This window comes from Mobula hypostoma, chromosome 3 (genome assembly GCF_963921235.1).
Source record: "Mobula hypostoma chromosome 3, sMobHyp1.1, whole genome shotgun sequence".
Taxonomy (NCBI): Eukaryota; Metazoa; Chordata; class Chondrichthyes; order Myliobatiformes; family Myliobatidae; genus Mobula; species Mobula hypostoma.
Window position 1 is genome coordinate 111,723,047 of NC_086099.1, and position 25,493 is coordinate 111,748,539.

A 25,493-nucleotide genomic window follows, 5' to 3' on the forward strand; every position below is an offset into this window, starting at 1 on the left:
ATAAATTTTACTACAGCACAAGGCAGTTTCTGAAGAAATAATTTCTTTAAACTATCAAAATTATCTTCTTTTTCTTTCTCTTTGGTCAGAAAAGGAAGTCCAGTTCGAGTGTTCAAATGATGGTGAGGATTTTTGTCTGACAGCCGTCTTACTTGGGTCTTTTTGTTCTACTGTGTGCTAATAATGAATATTATATTTTTAAATTTTAAGACACAATTGCACTTGACATTGTGTCCTACTGGAATTTGTTCTGCTTAACCAACATTACAAATGAAAGCCTTGATTTGAATATCTATTAGTTTCCTTTAATCTTTCCATATCAGAAAAGAATTATTGTATATTTGAATATGATGCTGTATGTCCATCAATGTGACAAATATTAGTCTGCTCAATACTTTGAAATAATAGTACATTATTTTTTATCTGTTTTTTAAATATCTTAAAGATAAAGGAAAAGCGTATTCATTTTGTGTGAGACTATACTTCACATGATAATTAATGAAAACATTAGAATTCTGTGAGTGGTACATTTAAGTTATTAATATTCATTACTCTATTCATCGCATTGAACTACATGGATTGAAGTGGTTTTTTATGATAGTTTACTGTAAAATGTGATTATGTGTCTCCTGTTCAGGGAAGTCTTGGAACCTCATTAAGCGCCAATATATGAAGATGGATGTCTCACATTCAATTCATATTTTCAGAAATCAGCTTCAATTCTCAGATCATTGTTAAAGTTTCTGCAGTTTTTTGATAACATGTATTTTTTAAATGTAATTAGGAAAATTGTCTATTCAAAATAAAAGAACTATTAATTTGCAGTTAACTTAATGGAACCTCTACAAGCACCCTGAAGTGAGTTTAATAAGAACAAGCTCTTTGTACTATATGTTATCTCCTCCTTACAAAGAAGTCAAGTTGTTCAGTTCCAATTTTAATTGAAAATGATTGTATTTGCTTCATTTAAGTAGCATAAACTAATGACAAAAATAGCCCAATTGCACAATCATTGAACATTTAAAATTACACATATTTCACTTCTTTTCTTTGGTTTATGAAGTTTACATCTGCAGCTGTGTCAATAGGTTTGAGGCAACAAATCCATCAAACTTTGGAATTACTAGTCATAGTCATAGTCATACTTTATTGATCCCGGGGGAAATTGGTTTTCGTTACAGTTGCACCATAAATAATTAAATAGTAATAAAACCATAAATAATTAAATAGTAATATGTAAATTATGCCAAGAAATAAGTCCAGGACCAGCCTATTCGCTCAAGGTGTCTGACCCTCCAAGGGAGGAGTTGTAAAGTTTGATGGCCACAGGCAGGTATGACTTCCTATGACGCTCTGTGTTGCATCTCGGTAGAATGAGTCTCTGGCTGAAGATACTCCTGTGCCCAACCAGTCCATTATGTAGTGGATGGGAGACATTGTGCAACTTGGACAGCATCCTCTTTTCATTGTGTTTTACTTTTGCCTTCCATTCGTGGAACTTTTTTCTGTTTCTAGATAAATTTTACTGCAGCACAAGACAGTTTCAGGCAGGCTTAATATCTTGAGCAATTGAGTGGCTATAAAATGTTTTAATGGAACAACACAGTAAAAAGGATATGGCTATCATGCTTGGTTTTGTGGAGATGCATAAAGTCAAGAAAAGATCCACATTTTGGAATTGCAAGGAAAGTAAGCCCCAGGTTTTAAGCTTGTTCAATATTGAAGACAACATTTGACTAGATCCTCTGACCAACCACCACAGAATGCAACCTGATGTGTTCCAGAAGAGCAAAGCAGCTTTTCCGTTCCAGGGTGGCACCAGATTGACAGCTGTAATGTTGATCCTGTGAAACTTGGATTTTATTGAAATGCGAGACTTTAGTTATTGTTCCAAGAGCCTCTTTTCTCCTTTCCTAGATAACAACAGAAGGTAATTACTTTGGTGTACATTATCTTACATTGTTAACAAGTTAGCTGTTTTGTGTTCAATCTAACTTTGGTTACTTAACTGTTTATTTTTACGGCATCTATAAGCATTTTTCAAACAAAGCAATCTCAAATGTAATCGCTTAGGGATGTTTACTTTACCTAAGGTAATATAAGTCTTAACCTTGAACAACACACACAACTCAGCAGTTCAGACAAGACACCATCCATGGAATTGAATGAACAGTCATTGTTTCAGGCCCAGACCATTCATCAGGACTGGAAAGGAAGGGGGAAGATGCCAGAAGGGGAAGGAGTACAAGCTGGAAACTGATAATTGAAATCATGAGGGGAAGGTGTGTGGGTGGTTAAGTGTCCTCATGGCAGTTAACCCTGCAAGCTTGACATCTCCCAGGGCCATTTCACCACCATTCAGGGCCCCAAACAGTCCATCCAGGTGAGCTGACACTTCACATGCAAATCTGTCAGGGCCATCTATTGTATCTAGTGCAGTGTCACCTGCCATCAGTCTCCCAATTCAACATAGTTTTGGGGAGAAAATCTGCAGATGCTGGAAATCTGGATCTGGGGACACTTCATCGTACACCTTCGCTTCGTCTTCTACAAAAGGCAGGATTTTCTGGTGGCCATCCACTTCGGTGTGAATTTCCATGTCCATTCTGGCATGTTGGCCCAAGGCTTCCTCTACTTTCATAGTCAGGTGGGAGGAGCACACCTCATTTTCTGTCTGGCAGTCTCCAACCTGATGGCATGAACATTGATTTCTCTAATTTCTCCCCCTCCCCTATCTCCCTCCTTCAATTCCCCATTCTTGTTCCTCCCTCACCCCTGCTCTTCTCGTCACCTGCCTACCACCTTCCTCTAATGCCCGTCTTCCTTCCCTTTCTTCCACGTCGTGTCCTGTCAGATTCTTACTACTTCAGCCCTTCATCACCTTCACCTACCACCTCTCAGCTTCTTACTTCAACCCCCTCCCTGACCCAGATTGACGTATCACCAGCCAGCTTGTACTCTGTCCCCTCACCCCAGCTTCTTGCTCTGCCTTCCTACCCCTTCCATTCCACAGCTGATGAAGGATCTTGGCCTAAAGCATCAACTGATATTTCGCCTCCATTGATGCTGCCTAACTTCCTCTAGTAGTTTGTGTGTGTTGTTCAAGATTTACAGAATCTCTTGTGTTTGTCATATTAATGCTTTATTTTGGAAGTCAAGCAGCACAAATATTGGGCTTTATTTCTGATGAATAAATAATTAGAAGCCTACTCTAGGATTAATAGTCAGAAAATTCTATTAGGACTGTCATTGAATTTTATGTAATTTTTCAAAAAGCCAACACAGCATTTCTCATGTTGAATTGACGGTGACGAGGAACGAAACAGATGAAAATTATAAATGAAAACTTGCATTTCTTTCAGGCATCCTCTATGAACTCAGCAGGTCCTATAGTAGTTACAGCCAATGAAGTCTTTTTGAAATGGAAAACAGAGAAACAGGTTCAAATCAGTTTGCCAGGATTCATTTCTTAAATACCACGAGTCGGGCTGACTGGTTAAGTTTATGTATTGTGCTGCAGGAGTTTTTAGATTTTGTTGAGACGAACATCTTTTCTATATTTCAATCACAAACAAGAGAAAATCTGCAGATGCTGGAGATCCAAGCAACACGCACAAAATGCTGGAGGAACTTAGCAGACCAGACAGCAGCCTGTTAAAAGGAAAAAGTATAGTCAGTGTTTCGGGCCGAAACCCTTCAGCAGGACTGGAGAAAAAAAGATGAGTAGATGTAAAAGGTGGGGGAGGGGAGAGAGAAACACAAGGTAATTGGTGAAACCAGGTGTGGGAGGGATGAAATAAATAGCTGGGAGGTTGATTGGTGAAAGAGAAACTGGGCTAGAGAAGGGGGAGTCTGACAGGTGAGAATAGAAGCACATGGAAGAAAGAAAATGGGGGAGGAGCACCAGAGGGAGGCGATGAGCAAGCAAGAAGATAAGGTGAGAGAGGGAAAGGGGAATGGGGAATGGTGAGGGAGAGGATGAGGTGCTATTACTGGAAGTTCAAGAAATCGATGTTCATGCCCCTGCTGTCACGATGAGGCCACACTCAAGTTGGAGGAACAACATCTTGTATTCTGGCTGGGTAGCCTCCAAACGTGATGGCATGAACCTTGATTTCTCGAACTTCCAGTAGTAGCAATGCCCCCCACCCTCTCCTTTACTAATCCCCTTCCCCTTTTCCCCCTCTCACCTTATCTCCAGGGTAGGTCTTGCATGGTGAATGGTAGGGCACTGAGGAGGGGTAGAAGAAAGGGATCTGGGAATACAGGTCCATAGCTCATTGAAAGTTGTGTCACAGGTAGATAGGGTCATAAAGAAAACTTTTGGCACATTTGCCAGAAATCAAAGTATTGAGTACAGGAAATTGGATGTAATGCTGAAATTGTGTAAGACATTGGTGAGGCCCAATTTGGAGTATTGTGGCAGTTTTGGTCACCTAACTACAGGAAAGATTTAAATAAGGTTGAAATGTACAAGAATATTGCTGGTTCTGAAGGACCTGAGTTAGAAGGAAAGCTTGCATAGGTTAGGACTTCATTCCTTGAACTTAGAAGATTGAGAGGAGATTTGATAGAGGTATAGGTCAGGTAAATGCAAGCAGGCTTTTCTCACTGAGGTTGTGTGGGACTATGTTGAGAGGTCATGGGTTAAGAGTGAAAAGTGAGAAGTTTAAGGGGAACATGAGGGGAAAGTCCTTCACTCAGGGTTGTGTAAATGTGGAACAAGCTGCCAGCGCAAGTGGTGCGTGCAAGCTCAATTTCAACATTTAAGGAAAGTTTGAACATTTAAGGAGGGGAATAGAGGGCTGTGATCCCAGTGCAGCTCAATGGGGGTAGGCAGTTTAAATGGTTTGCATGGACTAGATGGACCGAAGGACCTGTTTCTGTGCTGTACTTTTCTATGAGGAAAAAGGAAAACTGGAATGTCATCTTGGACAAGTGTGAAGTGATTCATTTTGGAAAGTCAAATTTGAAGGCAGAGTTCAGAATTCTTGGCAGTGCAGAATAACAGAGGGATCTTGGGGTCCACGTGCATAGATCCTTCAAAGTTGCCATGCAATCTCACAGGGTTGTTAAGAAGGCGTATAATTTCTTGGTCTTCATTACTGGCGGTGGGGGGGGGGGGGTGGATTGAGTTCAATGTGGCAAGTTTATAAAAATCCTTGTTAGACCTCAACTGGAAAATTGTGTTCAGTTCTGCTTGCTTCTTAATAGGAAGGATGTGGAAGCTGCAGAGGAGATTTACCAGGAGGCTGTGTAGATTCAAGCTCATGTATCATGAAGAAGGAACAGAAGTGACCTGATAAAAGTGTTCAAGTGATAAGAGGCATAGAACAAATGGATGGCCAGAGACATTTCCCCAGGGTGGAAATGGCTAATACAAGGGGGTATAACTTTGAAGTGGTTGGAGGAAGGTATGGGGGGATGTCAGAGGTAAGTTTATTTTCAAACAGTAGTCAATGCATGGAATGTCCTGCCAAGGGTGATGGTAGAGGCAAATGCATTAGGGACATTTAAGAGACTAAGATAGGCACGGAGATGATAGAAAAATAGAGGGCTATGTGGGAGAGAATGGTAGGTAGTGATCTTAGTATAAGTTAAAAGTTTGGCACAATATCAGAGGCTGAACGGTCTATACTGTACTTTAATGTTCTGTTTATATAAAAACAACCACAAATCAAGGGAATTAACAAGAGAACCTGACCAGTATAATTGAATTGAATTGACTTTATTTCTTACGTCCTTCACATACACGAGGAGTAAAAATCTTTACGTGATGTCTCCATCAGTGGGAAATAATCAGAGACAACAAGCAAGGGGAAAATCTTCTCTGAGCAACCTGATGGGTGTAACTAAGTGTACTGATGAAGACAGTACAGTTTAGAGTCACGGAACACTACAGCACAGAAAAAGGCCCTTTGGCCTATCTAGTCCCCGCTGAGCTATTAATCTGCCTAGTCGCATCAACCTGCACGTAGATTATAGCCGTCCAGACCCCAGGCATCCACATACAATACTGTGCAAAAGTCTTGTGCACATGTATATAGTTAGGGTGCCTAAGAGTTTTGCACAGGATGTAGTCATTTTATGTTTTCATGATCTATGTGAGTGATGATAAACCTGATTCTGATATGGGTCTCTATTGTGGACTGAGAGTGGGATTAGGGCAGGGAGAGGGGAATCATGGTTGGGAAAAGGGGAAAGGAGAGGGGAGGGAGCAGGAAGCAGCAGATAGACATTATGTAATGATTAATATACCAGTTATTTGGAATCAAATGACCTTGCCTGGTGTCCTAGAGCTGGGTGTGTCTGCACCCATGCCATCCCCCTGCCCTGGCACTCCTCCTTCTCTGCCACCTGTCCCACACACCGTCCACAGCACACCACCCTCACCGTTCCCAAAATCCTTTGCCTCTGCCAGATTTATAAACTCGCTCTCCACTCCACATTGACAAATACGAAACTCTGCAAACCTCTTAGGCACCTGAGCGATGTATATGTGCCTATCTATAATATCTCTTAAATGTTGAATTCAAATCCACATCCACCACTTCTGGCAGCTTGCTCCACACTCTCACAACCCTCTGAGTGAAAGTCCCCCTCAAGTTCCTATTAAACATTTCACCTTTCACCATTAACCCAGTTGTAGTCTCACACAATCTTATTGGAAAATGCCTGCTTATATTTACGCTATCTAGCCCCTTCATAATTTTGTCTATCTTAATCAATGTCCTTCAATCTTCGACACTCTAGGGAATAAAGTCCAAACCTTTTCAACCTTGCCCTATAACTCAGGTCCTCAAGTCCTGACAACGTCCTTGCATATTTTCTATGCACTATTTCAATCTTGTTGATAACTTTCCTTTAGATAGGTGACCAGAAATGCACATAATAGTTGCCTCTCTAACATCTTGTACAACTAAAACATCCCAACTCCAGTACTCAATGCTGGAATTTATGAAGTTCTATTGCCAGAAGTTCTGTTTATGACCAAGCTAACTGAGGTGCTATTTTCAAGGAATTATAGATTTGTATTCCCAGGTCACTTTATTCTACCATGCTCCTCAGTGCTCTGCCACTCCTAGTGTAAGCTCCACCCTGTTTTGCCCTCCTAAAGTGCAACACCTCAAATTTGTCTGCATTAAATTCATTCTGCCATTCTTACAGGTGATCCAAATCCTGCTGCAAAATTTAATTGCAATCTATGCTGTCCACTAAGCACCCAATATTGGTGTTATTCACAAATTTGCTAATCCAGTTAACCACATTATCATCCAGATTGCTGACATAGATGACAAACAACAATGGACTCAACACTGATCCCTGCGGCACTCCACCAGTCACAGGCCTCCAGTCAGAAAAACAACCATCTACTACTGCTCTGTGGTATCAGTCCAGGCTCTGGATATTGAGGAGTCTGATGGCTTGGGGGAAGAAACTGTTACATAGTCTGGTCGTGAGAACCCGAATGCTTCGGTGCCTTTTGCCAGATGGCAGGAGGGAGAAGAGTTTGTATGAGGGGTGTGTGGGGTCCTTCATAATGCTGTTTGCTTTGCGGATGCAGCGTGTGGTGTAAAGGTCTGTAATGGCAGGAAGAGAGACCCCGATGATTTCTCAGCTGACCTCACTATCTGCTGCAGGGTCTTGCAATCCGAGATGGTGCAATTTCCGAACCAGGCAGTGATGCAGCTGCTCAGGATGCTCTCAATACAACCTCTGTGGAATGTGGTGAGGATGGGGGGTGGGAGATGGACTTTTCTCAGCCTTCGCAGAAAGTAGAGATGCTGCTGGGCTTTCTTTGCTATGGAGCTGGTGTTGAGGGACCAGGTGAAATTCTCTGCCAGGTGAACACCAAGAAATTTGGTGCTCTTAACGATCTCTACAGAGGAGTCGTCAATGTTCAGCGGAGAGTGGTCGCTCCATGTCCTCCTGCAGTCAACAACCATCTCTTTCGTTTTGTTTACATTCAGAGACAGGTTGCTGGCTCTGTACCAGTCCGTTAGCCACTGTACCTCCTCTCTGCTGACTCATCATTCTTGCTGATGAGACCCACCACAGTCGTGTCATCGGCGAACTTGATGATGTGGTTCGAGCTGTGTGTTGCAGCACAGTCGTGGGTCAGCAGAGTGAACAGCAGTGGACTGAGCACACAGCCCTGGGGGACCCCGTGCTCAGTGTGATGGTGTTGGAGATGCTGCTTCCAATCCAGACTGACTGAGGTCTCCCAGTCAGGAAGTCTAGGATCCAGTTGCAGAGGGAGGTGTTTAGGCCCAGCAGGCTCAGCTTTTCTGTCAGATCCTGAGGAATGATTGTGTTGAATGCTGAACTGAAGTCTATGAACAGCATTTAAACATACGTGTCTTTTTTTGTCCAGGTGGGTTAGGGCCAGGTGGAGGGTGATGGCAATGGCGTCATCTGTTGAACGGTTGGGACTGTATGCGAACTGCAAGGTGTCCAGTGAGGGGGGCTGCAGGGACTTGATGTGCCTCATGCAGGTGGATAACCAAGTAAAGAAGGAAAATGGAATGTCAGTCAGTCATCACTTATCAGAGTGTGAAATGCAAGATCAGGGGAAAACATTGGTCAGATCTCCGATGGAGCATTTCAGGTAATTCATGGAGATGGTGAAGTAATGTTAAAATTAAAGTCCTGATTAGTAATTCCCAAAATGTTTGCCATATCAGGCATCTTTTTTACCTTTTTTTATAGAGAAAAGCCTCTTGCTAATCACATCCTTCATTTATTCTGTTTGTTTGTTAAATGTCGCTGTCTAAAATTGTTTAGTTAACAAATCAGTTAGGCAAGCAGATCAAGCATTGTACAGCCCATTGTTGCATAGAAATAAACTATTGAATTGATTCTGATTATGTAACTGGAGGAATCAGTGCACTTTTAATGAACTTGATACTTCTTTTGAAGTGATATTTGGCTTATAATGTCATTGGGTGAACTATTGTGGTGCCAAGATGTTTTTAAAGTTTACACTGTGACACCATGCCTTTTATTCATTTAGTCTTTAATTTGTTTTTTTTAATATACTTTTACAAATATTGCTGTTTGATGAGGCATTGCAATATTCCATAAATATAAGCTTAGTGAGCATGTAAATTGTGTTTTCATGTGGACAACAGATCTGGTGATCTGTTCTAGCTTCGTGGTAGAACTGGTGAAGATCACTGAGATTCTCAGTAACCAATAATGCCCTGAGACATTTATAGGTTTGAAATGTAATTGGTTTGGGGTTGTTCAGCCAGAGTTTTGAGCTGCAGATTTTACCATGTTTTGGGAAATTGTGGTTAGGCCAGAAGCTGATCATTTTCCTTCAATTTAAAAAGTTGTTCTGATCTGGTCAATGTTCAGGAACTGACAGATGTGACTGGGAGTCACAGAGATATGGAGACACAGGATGTGGTAATCTCAAATACTAGCCTTTTGCTTCTAAACAAGTACACTGCAACTGTAGTGAGCACAGAGCAGTAGTAATGGAAATCATTAAGACAGTCATAGCACTGAATAATGCAGGGATAGGTCCTTTGATCCTCCCCGTCTATGCTGACCTTTTTGCCTGGGTTAGTAACTTAGTAACATTAGTAACTTGGAGATAAAGCAACTGAGCATAGCAAACTGATGATGAAAGTAAATTGTAATGAGGACACAAGGTGCCTGCAAGAGGAAATTCTCAAGTTGACTGATAAAATGATGATAAGTAGAGAAATGCAAGGTGTGCTTAAATAGTGAGAAAGTATTAAATGTTATTCAGAGAGATATATGTTTGAACAAGAATGACACAAATTTAGCAACAAGTGATCGCAATGTTGCAAGGGGGGTAAATAAATTAATGCTTGCATTTATGTAAGGTCTGGGTAAGACCACACCTGAAATATGGTGTGAAGTAACAGGATTTACAGATGTACTTATCTTGGGGATGAAGTTATCGCAACAATTCTGGTATTGGAGTGGGGGAGAGGAAAGTCATTGGAGGCAGCAGGGTGAAATTATCTTGTGAGGAAAGATTGAGTCGAGGAACTATACTTGCTGAAGATTAGAAGAATAAGTGGTGATATTGAAACACAATTCTGACGAGACTTGGCAAGATTGATGCTATGAGTATCGTCCTGCTGTAGAACTCTCAAAGGAACATGATTTATCTCAGAAAAGACGACCAACCATTATGGCCGTCTAATTAAATTTAAAATGTTTAAGCTTTCATGCCTTGCTGTAGAGAATTTTGTAAAGAATAAGTAATGTGCATAGAAATCTACTATGAGTTCTTTAGTATGCTTTTTTTGTTCATTAAATTCACTAAACACCATACAAGCTAGTGATTATTGATTAGTCTGATATTTTTTAAAAGTTATACTTTGGGACATTTTTATAAATTCTTGCATTTCTGAAGCTATGTTCCACACTAGTGTAATTGTAACTTTAATTAGTTTGGCGCAATACCATGGGCTGAGAGTCCATCTGTCTGCTGTACTGTTCAATGTTCTATACAGATTGATCCATCTGTCTACACCATGCTGTTCTTATGAGTGAATAAAAATGAGTCTCAGCACAACTAGATTCCTTTATTGATGCTTCACATCAATATATGTAGGTGAGCAGCATTTCAACTGCTGTCTGCTGTGAAATCTGTAGTTACCGAAACCTAATGCACACAAAAATGTATTACTACAGTGACTGAGCAGAAATGGCCTGATGAAGATAGAAGCAGAAAAGAGAGAAGTGATGCATTTTGTGAAGTTCAACTAGAACAGTGAATGGCAGGGTCTTGGGAGTGTTGTTGAATAAAGAAACCTTGTGGTGCAAGAACAATATTTTACTTATACCCTGAAAGTGGCAGCACAGCTGCCCAGGGTGTTGCCTTCATTGAGTACAAGGGTTGGGATGCCATGTTACAATGGCTACACCTGGAGTATTGTGTGCAGACATGGTCACCACAGTGCAGAAACAATGTGATCAAACTAGAGAGGGTACATTAAAGAATCACAAGGAAGAGCTTGAGTTATAAGGAGACACTTGATCTATTTCTCTTGGAGCAAAGCAAGCTAAGAGGAGGCATGATAGAGGTGGATAATTTTGTAAATGACATAGATCAAAGTAAATTTATTATCAAAGTACATATGCCACCATATACTACCCTGAGTTTTACTTTCTTGCAGGCATGCTCAATAAATCCAATAACATAATAGAAACAATGAAAAACCACACTAGCAGGACAGCCAGTGTGCAAAGTATATCAAACTGTGCAGATACAAAAGAAAGAAGAATAAATAAATAATAATCATTCTAATTAAGCAATAACTACAGAGAACATGACATGAAGAGTCCTTAAAAGTGAGCCCATAGATTGTGGAATCAGTTCATTAACGTGGCAAGTAAAGTTAAGTGATGTTATCCCCTCTGTTTCAGGAGCCTGATGGTTGATGAGTAATAACTGTTTCTGAACTTGGTGGTGTGGGACCTGTACTTTCTCCCTGATGACAGTAACAAGAAGAATGCATGATCTAGGTGGTGTGGGTCCCTGATGGATGCTGCTTTCTTGCAAACGCTCCATATAGATGTGCTCAGTGGTGGAGGGGGCTTTACCTATGATGGGCTGGTCCTTATCTGCTACTTTTTGTAGGACTTTTCATTCAAAGGCTTCCATACCAGGTTGTGATACACCAAAATATACTCTCAAAAACACATCTGTGGAAGTTAGGCAAAGTTATAGATGTCATGCCAAATCTTCGCAAACTGCTAAGGAATTAGAGCCACTGCCATGCTATCTTTGTAATTACACTTGTGTTCTGGGCCCAGGACAGGTCCTCTTAAATAGAGGAATTGAAAGTTGCTGATAAGGACTGGCTTCCTCCTCCTGAAGTCAATAATCAGCTCCCTTGTTCTTGCTGATGTTGACTGAGAGATTGTTGTTTGTGCTGATGGAGATTGTGGAGGAGATGTTGTCAATCCGAACTGACAGGTGTCTGCAAGTGAGGAAATCAAAGATCCAATTGCACAGAAAGGTATTGAGGTCAAGGTCTCATTAGTTTTGAGGGGATGATAGTATTGAATGTCAACCTGTAGTTGATTGAGAACATCCTGATGTATGCATCTCTGCTGTCCAGATGTTCCTGGATTCACTGAAGAGCCAATGAAATGGCTTCTGCTGTAGAACTGCTGTGCCGGTAGGCAAACTTGAGTGGATGAATGTAGATACTATATGTCTGTAGATGTATGTATTGCCTAGATGGTGGTGGTATGTAGCCAGGAGCCCTCCTTGGTAGATGTCTAAAACCAGAGGGAATTTAGGGAGTTAAGAGATAAACTAAAAAGTAGGACCACAAAGGTAATAATCTCTGGATTACTACCAGTGCCACGTGCTAGTCAGAGTAGAAATAGGAGGATATATCAGATGAATACGTGGCTTGAAAAATGGTGCAAGGAGGATGGATTCAAATTTCTGGGGCATTGGAACCAGTTCTGGAGGAGGTGGGACCAGTACAAACAGGACGGTCTGCACCTGGGCTGGACTGGAACCAACGTCCTAGGGGGAGCGTTTGCTACTGTTGTTCAGGAGGATTTAAACTAATGTGGCAGGGGGATGGGAACCAGTGCAGAGAGACAGAGGGGTGTAAAATGAGGGTAGAAGCAAAAAGTAGTAAGGTGAAAAGTAAAATGGCAGGCAGGCAAATCCAGGGCAACAATCAAAAAGGGCTACTTTTGAACATAATTGTATAAGGGCTAAGGGCTGAGAGTGTTGTAAAAGCAAGCCTGAAGGCTTTGTCTGTCAATGCAAGGAGCATTCGTAACAAGATGGATGAATTGAAAGTGCAGATAGTTATTAATGAATATGATATAGTTGGGATCACAGAGACATGGCTCCAGGGTGACCAAGGATGGGAGCTCAACATTCAGGGATATTCAATCTTCAGAAGGGATAGACATGAAAGAAAAGGAGGTGGGGTAGCATTGCTGGTTAGAGAGGATATTAACGCAATAGAAAGGAAGGACATTAGCCAGGAGGATGTGGAATCGATATGGGTAGAGCTGCATAACACTAAGGGGCAGAAAACGCTGGTGGGAGTTGTGTACAGGCCACCTAACAGTAGTAATGATGGTTAGGATGGGAATAAACAGGAAATTAGAAATGCATGCAATAAAGGAACAGCAGTTATAATGAGTGACTTCAACCTACATGTAGATTGGGTGAACCAAATTGGTAAGGGTGCTGAGGAAGAGGATTTCTTGGAATGTATGCGGGATGGTTCTCTGAACCAACATGTCGAGGAACCAACTAGAGAGCAGGCCATTCTAGACTGGGTATTGAGCAATGAGGAAGGGTTAGTTAGCAATCTTGTCGTGCAAGGCCCCTTGGGTAAGAGTGACCATAATATGGTGGAATTCTTCATTAAGATGGAGAGTGACATAGTTAATTCAGAAACAAAGGTTCTGAACTTAAAGAAGGGTAAGTTTGAGGGTATGAGACATGAATTAGCTAAGATAGACTGGCAAATGATTACTTAAAGGGTTGGTAATACAACCGTGGCTGACAAGGGAAATTAGGGATAGTATCAATCCAAAGAAGAAACATACAAATTAGCCAGAAAAAGTGGCTCATCTGAGGACTGGGAGAAATTCAGAGTCCAGCAGAGGAGGACAAAGGGCTTAATTAGGAAGGGGAAAAAAGCTTATGAGAGAAAGCCGGCAGGGAACATAAAAACGGACTGTAAAAGCTTATATAGATATGTGAAAAGAAAAAGATTGGTTAAGACAAGTGTAGGTCCCTTACAGCCAGAAACAGGTGAATTGATCATGGGGAACAAGGATATGGCAGACCATTTGAATAACTACTTTGGTTCTGTCTTCACGAAGGAGGACATAAATAATCTTTCGGAAATAGTAGGGGACCGAGGGTCGAGTGAGATGGAGGAACTGAGGGAAATACATGTTAGTAGGGAAGTGGTGTTAGGTAAATTGAAGGGATTAACCATATCACAATTACAGCACGGAAACAGGCCATCTCGGCCCTTCTAGTCCATGCCGAACTCTTACTCTCACCTAGTCCCACTGACCTGCACTCAGCCCATAACCCTCCATTCCTTTCCTGTCCATGTATCTATCCAATTTAACTTTAAACGACAACATCGAACCTGCCTCAACCACTTCTGCTGGAAACTCATTCCACACAGCTACCACTCTCTGAGTAAAGAAGTTCCCCCTCATGTTACCCCTAAACTTTTGCGCTTTAACTCTCAACTCATGTCCTCTTGTTTGAATCTCCCCCATTCTCAATGGAAAAAGCCTATCCACGTCAACTCTATCAATCCCCCTCATAATTTTAAACACCTGTTATCAAGTAGCCCCTCAACCTTCTATGCTCCAAAGAATAACTTGTTCAACCTTTCTCTGTAACTTAGGAGATGAAACCCAGGCAACATTTTAGTAAATCTCCTCTGTACTCTCTCAATTTTATTGACATCTTTCCTATAATTCGGTGACCAGAACTGTACACAATACTCCAAATTTGGCCTTACCAATACCTTAAAGGCAGATAAATCCCCAGGGCCAGATGATCTGCATCCCAGAGTGCTTAAGGATGTAGCCCAAGAAATAGTGGATGCATTAGTGATAATTTTTCAAAACTCTTTAGATTCTGGATTAGTTCCTGAGGATTGGAGGGTGGCTAATGTAACCCCGCTTTTTAAAAAAGGAGGAAGAGAGAAACCGGGGAATTATAGACCAGTTAGCCTGACATTGGTGGTGGGGAAAATGCTAGAGTCATTTATCAAAGATGTGATAACAGCACATTTGGAAAGCGCTGAAATCATCGGACAAAGTCAGCATGGATTTGTGAAAGGAAAATCATGTCTGACAAATCTCATACAATTTTTTGAGGATGTAACTAGTAGAGTGGATAGGGAACACACATCAAAGTTGCTGGTGAATGCAGCAGGCCAGGCAGCATCTCTAGGAAGAGGTACAGTCGACATTTCGGGCCGAGACCCTTCGTCAGCACTAACTGAATGAAGAGCTAGTAAGAGATTTGAAAGTGGGACGGGGAGAGGGAGATCCAAAATAATAGCAGAAGACAGCAGGGGGAGGGATGGAGCCAAGAGCTGGACAGGTGATTGGCAAAAGGGATATGAGAGGATCATGGGACTGGAGGCCCAGGGAGAAAGAAAAGGGGGGGGAACCCAGAGGATGGGCAAGGGGTATAGTGAGAGGGACAGAGGGAGAAAAAGGAGAGAGAGAGAAAAAGAATGTGTGTATATAAATAAATAACAGATGTGTTATGAGGGGGAGCTGGGGCATTAGCGGAAGTTTGAGAAGCCAATGTTCATGCCATCAGGTTGAAGGATACCCAGAAGGAATATAAGGTGTTGTTCCTCCAACCTGAGTGTGGGTTCATCTTTACAGCAGAGGAGGCCGTGGATAGACATATCAGAATGGGAATGGGACGTGGAATTAAAATGTGTGGCCACTGGGAGATCCTGCTTTCTCTGGCGGACAGAGCGTAAGTGTTCAGCAAAACAATCTCCCAGTCTGCGTCGGATCTCGCCAATATATAGAAGGCCACATCGGGAGCACTGGACACAGTATATCACCCCAGCCGACTCACAGGTGAAGTGTTGCCTCACCTGGAAGGACTGTCTGGGGCCCTGAATGGTGGTAAGGGAGGAAGTGTAAGGGCATGTGTAGCACTTGTTCCGCTTACACGGGTAAGTGCCAGGAGGGAGATCGGTGGGGAGGGATTGGGGGGACAAATGGACAAGGGAGTCATGTAGGGAGCAATCCCTGCGGAAAGCAGAGAGAGGTGGGGAGGGAAAGATGTGCTTAGTGGTGGGATCCCGTTGGAGGTGGCGGAAGTTACGGAGAATAATATGTTGGACCCAGGGGCTGATGGGTTGGTAGGTGAGGACAAAGGGAACTCTATTCCTAGTGGGGTGGTGGGAGGATGGAGTGAGAGCAGATGGGTGAGGACAAGGGGAACCCTATTCCTAGTGGAGTAGTGGATAGGGGAGAGCCAGTGGATGTGGTATATTTGGATTTTCAAAAGGCTTTTGACAAGGTCCCACACAGGAGATTAGTGTGCAAACTTAAAGCACACGGCATTGGGGGTATGGTATTGATGTGGATAGAGAATTGGTTGGCAGACAGGAAACAAAGAGTGGGAATAAACAGGACCTTTTCAGAATGGCAAGCAGTGACTAGTGGGGTACCACAAGGCTCAATGCTGGGACCCCAGTTGTTTACAATATATATTAATGACATAGATGAGGGAATTAAATGCAGCATCTCCAAGTTTGCGGATGACACGAAGCTGGGGGGCAGTGTTAGCTGTGAGGAGGATGCTAAGAGGATGCAGGGTGACTTGGATAGGTTAAGTGAGTGGGCAAATTCATGGCAGATGCAATTTAATGTGGGTAAATGTGAGGTTATCCACTTTGGTGGCAAGAACAGGAAAACAGATTATTATCTGAATGGTAGCCGATTAGGAAAAGGGGAGGTGCAACGAGACCTGGGTGTCATTGTACACCAGTCATTGAAAGTGGGCATGCAGGTACAGCAAGCGGAGAAAAAGGCAAATGGTATGCTGGCATTTATAGCAAGAGGATTCGAGTACAGGAGCTGGGAGGTACTACTGCAGTTGTACAAGGCCTTGGTGAGACCACACCTGGAGTATTGTGTGCAGTTTTGGTCCCCTAATCTGAGGAAAGACATCCTTGCCATAGAGGGAGTACAAAGAAGGTTCACCAGATTGATTCCCGGGATGGCAGGACTTTCATAGGATGAAAGACTGGATCGACTAGGCTCATACTCACTGGAATTTAGAAGATTGAGGGGGGATCTTATTGAAACGTCTAAAATTCTAAAGGGATTGGACAGGCTAGATGCAGGAAGATTGTTCCCAATGTTGGGGAAGTCCAGAATGAGGGGTCACAGTTTAAGGATAAAGGGGAAGCCTTTTAGGACCAAGATGAGGAAAAACTTCTTCACACAGAGAGTGATGAATCTGTGGAATTCTCTACCACAGGAAACAGTTGAGGCCGGTTCATTGGCTATATTTAAGAGGGAGTTAGATATGGCCCTTGTGGCTAAAGGGATCAGGGGGTATGGAGAGAAGGCAGGTACAGGGTTCTGAGTTGGATGATCAGCCATGATCATACTGAATGGCGGTGCAGGCTCGAAGGGCGAAATGACCTACCCCTGCACCTATTTTCTATGTTTCTATTGGTTTAAGCTGAGAGGGAAGAGGCTTAAAGAAGACCTGCAGGGTGGTGGTGTGGTAGGCAGTGTCGTACGTCGTACAGTGTTATAATGGGATACTGATAGAATTTAAAGTTGGCCAGAGGAGTGGCAGATGAAGTTCAACCTGGATAAATGTGAAGTGATACATTTTGGAAGGTTGAATCTGAAGGCAGAATGCAGCATTAATGGCAGGAACCCAACATGTAGTGGATGACAGGGATCTTGAAATCCACATCTATAGAACATAGAAATCTACAGCACATTACAGGCCCTTCAGTCCACAATGTTGTGCCGACCATGTAACCTACTCTAGAAACTGCCTAGAATTTCCCTAGCCCTCTATTTTTCTAAGCTCCATGTATCTATCTAAGAGTCTCTTAAAAGACCCTATCGTATCCACCTCTACCACTGTCACTGGCACTCTACCACTCTGTCGCTCTGTATGTGAAAAACTTACATCTGACATTCCCCCCTGTACCTACTGCTAAAACTGTACCCCCTCATTTTAGCCATTTCGGCCCTGGGAAAAAGCCTCTCATCATCTATGAGGTCACTTCTCATCCTCCGTCGCTCCAAGGAGAAAAGGCCAGGTTCACTCAACCGATTCTCATTAGGCATGCTCTCCAATCCAGGCAACATCCTTGTAAATCTCCTCTGCAGCCTTTCTATAGTATCCACATCCTTCCTGTAGTCAGGTGACCAGAACTGAACACAGTACTCCAAGTGGGGTCTAACTAAGGTCTTGTAGAGTTGTAACGTTACCTCATGGCTCTTGAACTCAATCCCATGGTTGATGAAACTGACAACCTGCGCAGCAGCTTTGAGTGTCCTATGGACATGGACCCCAAGGTCTTCCTGATTCTCCACACTGCCAAGAGTGTTACCATTAATGTTATATTCTGTCTTAAAATTAGACCTACCAAAATGAGCCACCAAACATTTATCTGGGTTGAACTCCATCTGCCACTTCTCAGCCCAGTTGTGCATCCTATTGATGTCCCACTGTAACCTCTGACAACCCTCCAGACTATCCACAACACCCTTAACATTGTGTCATCAGCAACTTGCTAACCCCCCCACCTACATCTTCATCCAGGTCATTTATAAAAATCACAAAGAGGAGAGGTCCCAGACAGATCCCTGCAGAATGCCACTGGTCACCATCATCAATGCAGAATCTGAACCATCTACAACTACCCTTTACCTTCTGTGGGCATACCAATTCTGGATCCACAAAGCAAGGTCTCCTTGGATCCGCAAACAACAGGAATTCTGCAGATGCTGGAAATTCAAGCAACACACATCAAAGTTGCTGGTGAACGCAGCAGGCCAGGCAGCATCTCTAGGAAGAGGTACAGTCGACGTTTCAGGCCGAGACCCTTCGTCAGGACTAACTGAAGGAAGAGTGAGTAAGGGATTTGAAAGTTAGAGGGGAAGGGGGAGATCCAAAATGATAGGAGAAGACAGGAGGCAGAGGGATGGAGCCAAGAGCTGGACAGGTGATACGCAAAAGGGATACGAGAGGATCATGGGACAGGAGGTCCGGGAAGAAAGACAGGGGTGGAGGGAAATCAGAGGATGGGCAAGGGGTATATTCAGAGGGACAGAGGGAGAAAAAGGAGAGTGAGAGAAAGAATGTGTGTATAAAAATAAGTAACAGATGGGGTACGAGGGGGAGGTGGGGCATTAGCGGAAGTTAGAGAAGTCGATGTTCATGCCATCAGGTTGGAGGCTACCCAGACGGAATACAAGGTGTTGTTCCTCCAACCTGAGTGTGGCTTCATCTTTACAGTAGAGGAGGCCGTGGATAGACATGTCAGAATGGAAATGAGATGTGGAATTAAAATGTGTGGCCACTGGGAGATCCTGCTTTCTCTGGCGGACAGAGCGTAGATGTTCAGCAAAGCGGTCTCCCAGTCTGCGTCGGGTCTCGCCAATATATAAAAGGCCACATCGGGAGCACCGGATGCAGTATATCACCCCAGCCGACTCACAGGTGAAGTGTTGCCTCACCTGGAAGGACTGTTTGGGGCCCTGAATGGTGGTAAGGGAGGAAGTGTAAGGGCATGTGTAGCACTTGTTCTGCTTACAAGGATAAGTGCCAGGAGGGAGATCAGTGGGGAGGGATGGGGGGCACGAATGGACAAGTGAGTTGCGTAGGGAGCGATCCCTGCGGAATGCAGAGGGCGGGGGAGGGAAAGATGTGCTTAGTGGTGGGATCCCGTTGGAGGTGGCGGAAGTTACGGAGAATAATATGTTGGACTCGGAGGCTGGTGGGGTGGTAGGTGAGGACCAGGGGAACCCTATTCCTAGTGGGGTGGCGGGAGGATGGAGTGAGAGCAGATGTACGTGAAATGGGGGAGATGCGTTTAAGAGCAGAGTTGATCTCCTTGGATCCCATGCCTTGTTACTTTCTGAATGAGCCTGGCAGGGCGAACCTTATCAGATGCCTTTCTGAAATCCATATACACGACATCCACTGCTCTACCTTCATCAATGTGTTTTGTTCCATCTTCAAAAAATTCAATTAGGCTAGTAAGGCACGACCTGCCCTTGACAAAGCCATGCTGACTATCCCTCAAAATTGCCACTCAAGTTGATAGGATAGTAAGGACGGTGTTGGTGCATTGGCCTTCATTAGTTAGGGGCTTGAGGTTAAGAGCTGAAAGAGAATGACCAGAGTGAGAGAGACCGTTGACCATGCTGGTTGCTTTCTCAAGGCAGCAGGAAGTGTAAACGGAGTCTGTGGAAGGGAGGCTGGTTTTCATGATAGATTGAGCTATATCCACAACCCTCTGAAATTTCTTCGACAAAACAATTGCCACACTGCTGGACCATAATACATGGGAGCAGAATTAGGTTATTTGGCCCATCAAGTCTGCACCACTATTCCATCATGGCTGACTATTATCCCTGTCAACCCTATTCTCCTGCCTTCTCCCTGTAATCTTGGACACCCTGACTAACCAAGAGACTTAGCTTCCATTTTACAAATACTCAGTGACTTGGCCTCCACAACTATTCGTGGCAATGATTTCCACAGATTCACCACCATCTGGCTAAAGAAATTCCTTCTAATCTTTGTTTGAAATGGATGTCCCAGTCTTCTGAGACTGTGCACTTTGGTTCTCGACTCACCCACTATAGGAAACATCCTCTCCACATCCGCCCTGTCTAGGCATATCAATATTCAACAGGCTTCACTGAGGTCACCATTCATTTTTCTAAACTCCAGCGAGTACAGGCCCAAAGGCATCAAATGTTCCTCCTACATTAACCCTTTCATTCCTGGAATCAATTCTCGTACACATCCTCTGAACCCTCTCCAGTGCCAGCACATCTCTCCTTAGATAAGGGACCAAAAACTGCTCACAATACTTCAATTGTGTGTTGACAAATCAACACAGCCATCTGTAGATTTTCTCTTGTTTATAGTCTGACCAATGCCTTATAAATTCTCAGCAACGCATCCCTGCTCTTGTATTCTAGACCTCTCAAAATGAATGCTAACGTTGCATTTGCTGTCCTTACCAGCAACACAACCTGCAAATTAACCTTTAGGGAATCCTGCTCAAAGACTCCCAAATCTCTTTGCACCTCTAATTTTTGAATTTTCTACAAAATAGTCCACATCTATATTCCTTCTATCAAGTGCAAGGCTATGCGCTTCCCTACACTCTATTCAATCTGCCAGTTCTTTACTCATTCTCCCAATCTGTCTAATCCTTCTTCAAATTCCCTGCTTCTGCAAAACTACCTGTCCCCCTTGACTGTATCATCTGAAAACTTGGTCACAAACCCATCAACTCTGTCATATAAATCATTGACATATAACGGAAGAAGTGGTCCCAATACCAAATTGCAGAACACCACCTGTCATCAGCAACCAACCAGAAGATACCCCTTTACACAATGTCCGTTGACTCTCCTTTGTTTGTTATTTCCTCAAATAACTCCAGCGGATTTCCTGTCTTTTACCTCCCTCCTTTCTTAAAGAGTGGAGTGACGTCTGCAATTTTCCGGCCCTCCAGAACCATTCCACAATATAATGATTCTTAAAAGATCACTACTACTGCCTGTCCAACCTCTTCAGCTACCTCATTCAGATCCTAGAGTGTAGTCCATCTGCTCTGGGTGCCTTAACTACTTTCAGTCTGAAAGTTCAGCTTCCCAAGCACCTTCCCCTTAGTAATAGCAACTGCACTCATTTCTGCCACTTGACACTCTCACATTTCTGGCATACTGTTAGTGTCTGCTACATATTAAATTCATCCATCATTTCTTTGTCCCCCACTGTCATTTTCCTGCAGTCCAATATAAACTCTTGCCTCTCTTTTACTTTGTATCTATCTAAAAAAGACTTTTGGTATCCTTTTGATCAGCTAGCTTACCTTAATATTACATCTTTTCCCTCCTTACGTTTTTTTTTAGTTGCCTTCTGCTGGTTTTTAAAAGCTTTCTAATCCTCTAACTTCCCACTAATCTTTGCTCTGTTTTATACCCTATGATTTGCTTTTCTGCTGTCTTTGACTTCCCTTGTTACCCATAGTTGCCTCATCCTTCCTTTAGAATAGTTTTTCATCTCTGGGATGAACCTATCCTGAGCAACGCACACAAAATACTGGAGGAACTCCGCAGGTCAGGCAGCATCTATGGAAAAGAGTAAACAGTCGATGTTTTGGGCCAAGGCCTTTCTTCAGGACTGCGAGGGAAGGGATGTCTGAATTAAAAGGTGGGAGGAGGGGAATGAGGCAGTCTGGAATGTGAAAGGTAAAGCCAGGTGGGTGGGAAAGGTCAAGGGCGAGAGAAGAAAGAATCTGATAGGAAAATAGAAGAAAGGGAAAGGGGAGGGGACTCAGATGGCAGTAATAGGCAGGTGAGAAGAAGTAAGGTTCAGAGTGGAGAATAGAGGAAGGGGAGGGGAGAGTTTTGTTCACCAGAAGGAGAAATTGATGTTCATACCATCAGGTTGGAGGGTACCCAGACAAAATATAAGGTGTTGCACTTCCACCCTGAGAGTGGTCTCATTTTGGCATTCAACATTCCAGAATTAAAATGTTTGGCCACCGGGAGCTCCCGCTTGTGGTGGTTGGTGCAGAGGTGCTTGCCGAAGTGGTCCCCTAATTTATGACTGGTTTCACCAATGTAGAGGAGGCCACATGGACACAATAGACAACCCCAGCAGATTGGAGGGTGAAATGTTGCCTCACCTGAAGGGATTGTTTGTGGTCCTGGATGGAGGTGAGGGAGGAGGTGTGTGGGTGGCTGCTTGCAGGGATTGGTGCTTGTAGGGAGGTTAGTGGAGAGGAACAAATGGACAATGGAATTCATGGGGGAGTGATCCCTGTGGAAAGCGGTATATAAAGATGTGTTTAGTGGTAGGATCCCTTTGGAGATGGCTGAAGTTGCGGAGGATAATGTGTTGGATGCGGAGGCTGATGGGGTGTTAGGGAAGGACAAGAAGGACTCTATCACTATTACAACCGCAGGAAGGTGGGGAAAAGGAGGGCATGCAGGTGATACAGTATCAACAGAGGGAGGAAAGCCCCTTTCTTTAAAGAAGGAGGATGTTCTGGAATTGAAAGCCGCATCCTAAGGACAGATGTGATGGAGGTGGAGAAACTGAGAAAAGAAAATAACAGTTTTACAGGAGATGGGGTAGGAAGAGTTATTGTCAAGATAAACGTGGGTATCAGTAGGTTTATAAAAGATGTCGGTTGACAGTTGTCTCCAGAGATGGAAATACGAAGATCAAGAAAAGGTAGGGAAGTGTGAGGCAAAATTGATAACGTTGTCTAACTCAGCATGGGTACATGAAGCAGTGCCAATAGAGTTGTTAATATAGTGGAGGAAGAGTTGGTGAGTATAACCAAGGAAGGCTTCAAGCATAAACTGTTCTACGTAGCCAGTGAAGGCGCAGGCATAGCTTGGCCCATGTGAGTTCCCATGGCTACCCCTCTGGTTTGGAGAAAGTGGAAAAATTGTTTGGGGTGAGGTCCAGTTCTGCCAGACAGAAGAGGCTGGTGGTGGAGGAGAATTGATTGGTTCAAAAAAGCAAAGAGCTTTGAGACCTTCTTGATGGGGGAAAAAAGTGTACAGAGACTGATGAACATCCTTGGTAATAATGGGGCGGTCAGGGCCAGGAAACTGAAAATTGCTGAGAAGATTCAGGGCATTAGAAATGTCGCGGATGCAGGTGGGAAGTGACTGAACCAAGGGGAATAGAAAGGAATCGAGATATGAGGACACACGTTCAGTAGGGCAGGACCAGCAGCAGAGACACTAGGCCTGCTCGGACAGTCCAGTGGATCTTGGGCAGGAGATAGAAGCATGCAGTGCAGGGTAAAGGAACTGAGTTTGGTGGCAGTGGCTGGTTGTTCTCCAGAATGGATGAGGTTAGTGATGGCATCAGAGACATTTTCTGATGGTGTGGAGTGGGGTCCTCCTTGAGGGGTAGGTGTGAGGAGGTGTCTGAGAGTAGTCAGCAGGGTAGATAACAGTCCGCCACACTATACCAGCACCCCTTTGTTTGCGGGTTTAATGGTAAGATTGGAATTGGTGCAGTGAGAGTGGAGGGCAGTGCGATGGAAAGGTTGGTAAAGGAAAAGGAGTGCTGAAATTGAGACATTTGATGTCTCTGACAATTAGTGATGAAAAGAAGCAGAGAAGGCAGAGATCCAGAACAGGGTGTCCAAGAAGAGAAGGGTTGGCGAAGGAGAAGGGAAGGCTGGGGTCTGAATTGCCCCAGAACTCAACCCATTGCTATTCTGCCTTCATCCCTGCTAGTGTCCCCTTCCAGTCAACTTTGGCCAACTCAACTCTCATGCCTCTGTAATTCTCTTTACTCCACTGTAATTCTAATACTTCTGACTTAATGTTCTCCTTCTCTGTCTGCCAAGAGTTCCTTTACCTTAAGCTGCCTAATCAAAACTGGTTCATTACATAACACCCAATCTAGAATTGCCTTTTCCCTAGTGAGCTCAACTATAAGCTGCTCTAAAAAACCATTTCGATGGCATTCTACAAATTCCCTCTCTTGGGATCCAGCGCCAACCTGATTTTCCTAATCTGGCTGAATATTGAAGTCTCACATGACTATCATAACATATCCTTTATTTAATGCCTTTTGTCATTTATCTCCCACATCCTGGCTGTGCTTCGTCCTACTAAACTGTGATGCAGCTGGATGAGATACTTTCTGTGGTGATCTATAAAATGAGTGATGCTAATTTTTCCTCGCCTTTTTCCCACAAGGAAATTAAGTCTGAAATTAAGTCATTACTTGTTCACCTTCACACATTTTTCAATAACATTCATGGGCTACAACCTGCTAGAAAATGCCAATAACTTTACAACATACTGCCGGCAAATCTCCTTGTAAGTGTCATCAACTTTGAATTTTTGCATAAACACAGCTTGTGGAGCCCACTGACAGAGCATGAATTTGTTTCAGGGTCACTGCTTAACGTGTACTAGGTTAGATATACACAGTAACAGCAAATGATGCATTTCATTAGCAAAGAATTGGTTATATTATTGTCACATGTACTGAACTACAGTGAAGAGCTTGTCTTGCATACTGTTCTTACTGATCAGATCATTACACAGTGCATTGAGGTAGAACAAGGTAAATCAATAACAATGCAGTACAGGTAGATAATAAAGCGCAGGGTAAATTCACAACAAAATAGATTGTAAGGTCAAGTGTCTATCTTATTGCACTGAAACCATTTAATAGTGTAGATGCTGTCCCTGAGGCTGGCGGTACATGCATTCAGGCTTTTGTATCTTCTGCCCAGTGGAAGAGGAGAGAAGTAGACATAGCTTAGAGGGTGATTCTGAATTGAATAATTAAATATCTTTTATTTTAAGTATTCCAACTTTTTTTGAATTCCACATGAACATTTTTAATTGCTGAGAGCATTCAGAACTTTGTGAGTTTGACAGCCAGCTAAGCCAGGAGGCGTGACTCAGCTAGCTATCAAAATGTGTTATTCTGCTGTTTAATCAATGGACCCTGAATTAGCCCTCTCATACCCTAGCGTTACACCACAGAAGTCTCCGCTTCCAACGGGGTTTTAGGATTTACACAATACTGAAAACATGTGGATTTACAGCCAAAATTACTTGCCCTGTGCAAATATGGCATGATTTGGCTTTTTATTTCTCTCAGTTGTTGTTGTTGATGGAATGTAGAATGTATTTTTATTCATGTGTTGATGAAACTTAATGGTTAAAAGATACAGTTAGTTAGCTTG

General features: G+C 43.2%; 1 protein-coding gene across 15 annotated transcripts in view; it reads left to right on the forward strand.

The window, feature by feature from the left end:
• LOC134344192 (calcium/calmodulin-dependent protein kinase type II delta chain) overlaps nucleotides 1-25,493 on the forward strand; it is a 586,032-nt gene that overhangs the window by 493,631 nt on the left and 66,908 nt on the right. For 4 of the 15 annotated variants that reach the window (XM_063043584.1, XM_063043586.1, XM_063043583.1 and 1 more), the window contains exon 14: nucleotides 90-122. The exons of the other annotated variants lie outside the window; for them this stretch is intronic. In XM_063043584.1, the coding sequence (XP_062899654.1) occupies nucleotides 90-122 (33 nt within the window). The remainder of the gene's footprint in view (nucleotides 1-89; nucleotides 123-25,493) is intronic. 15 annotated transcript variants of the gene reach the window in all.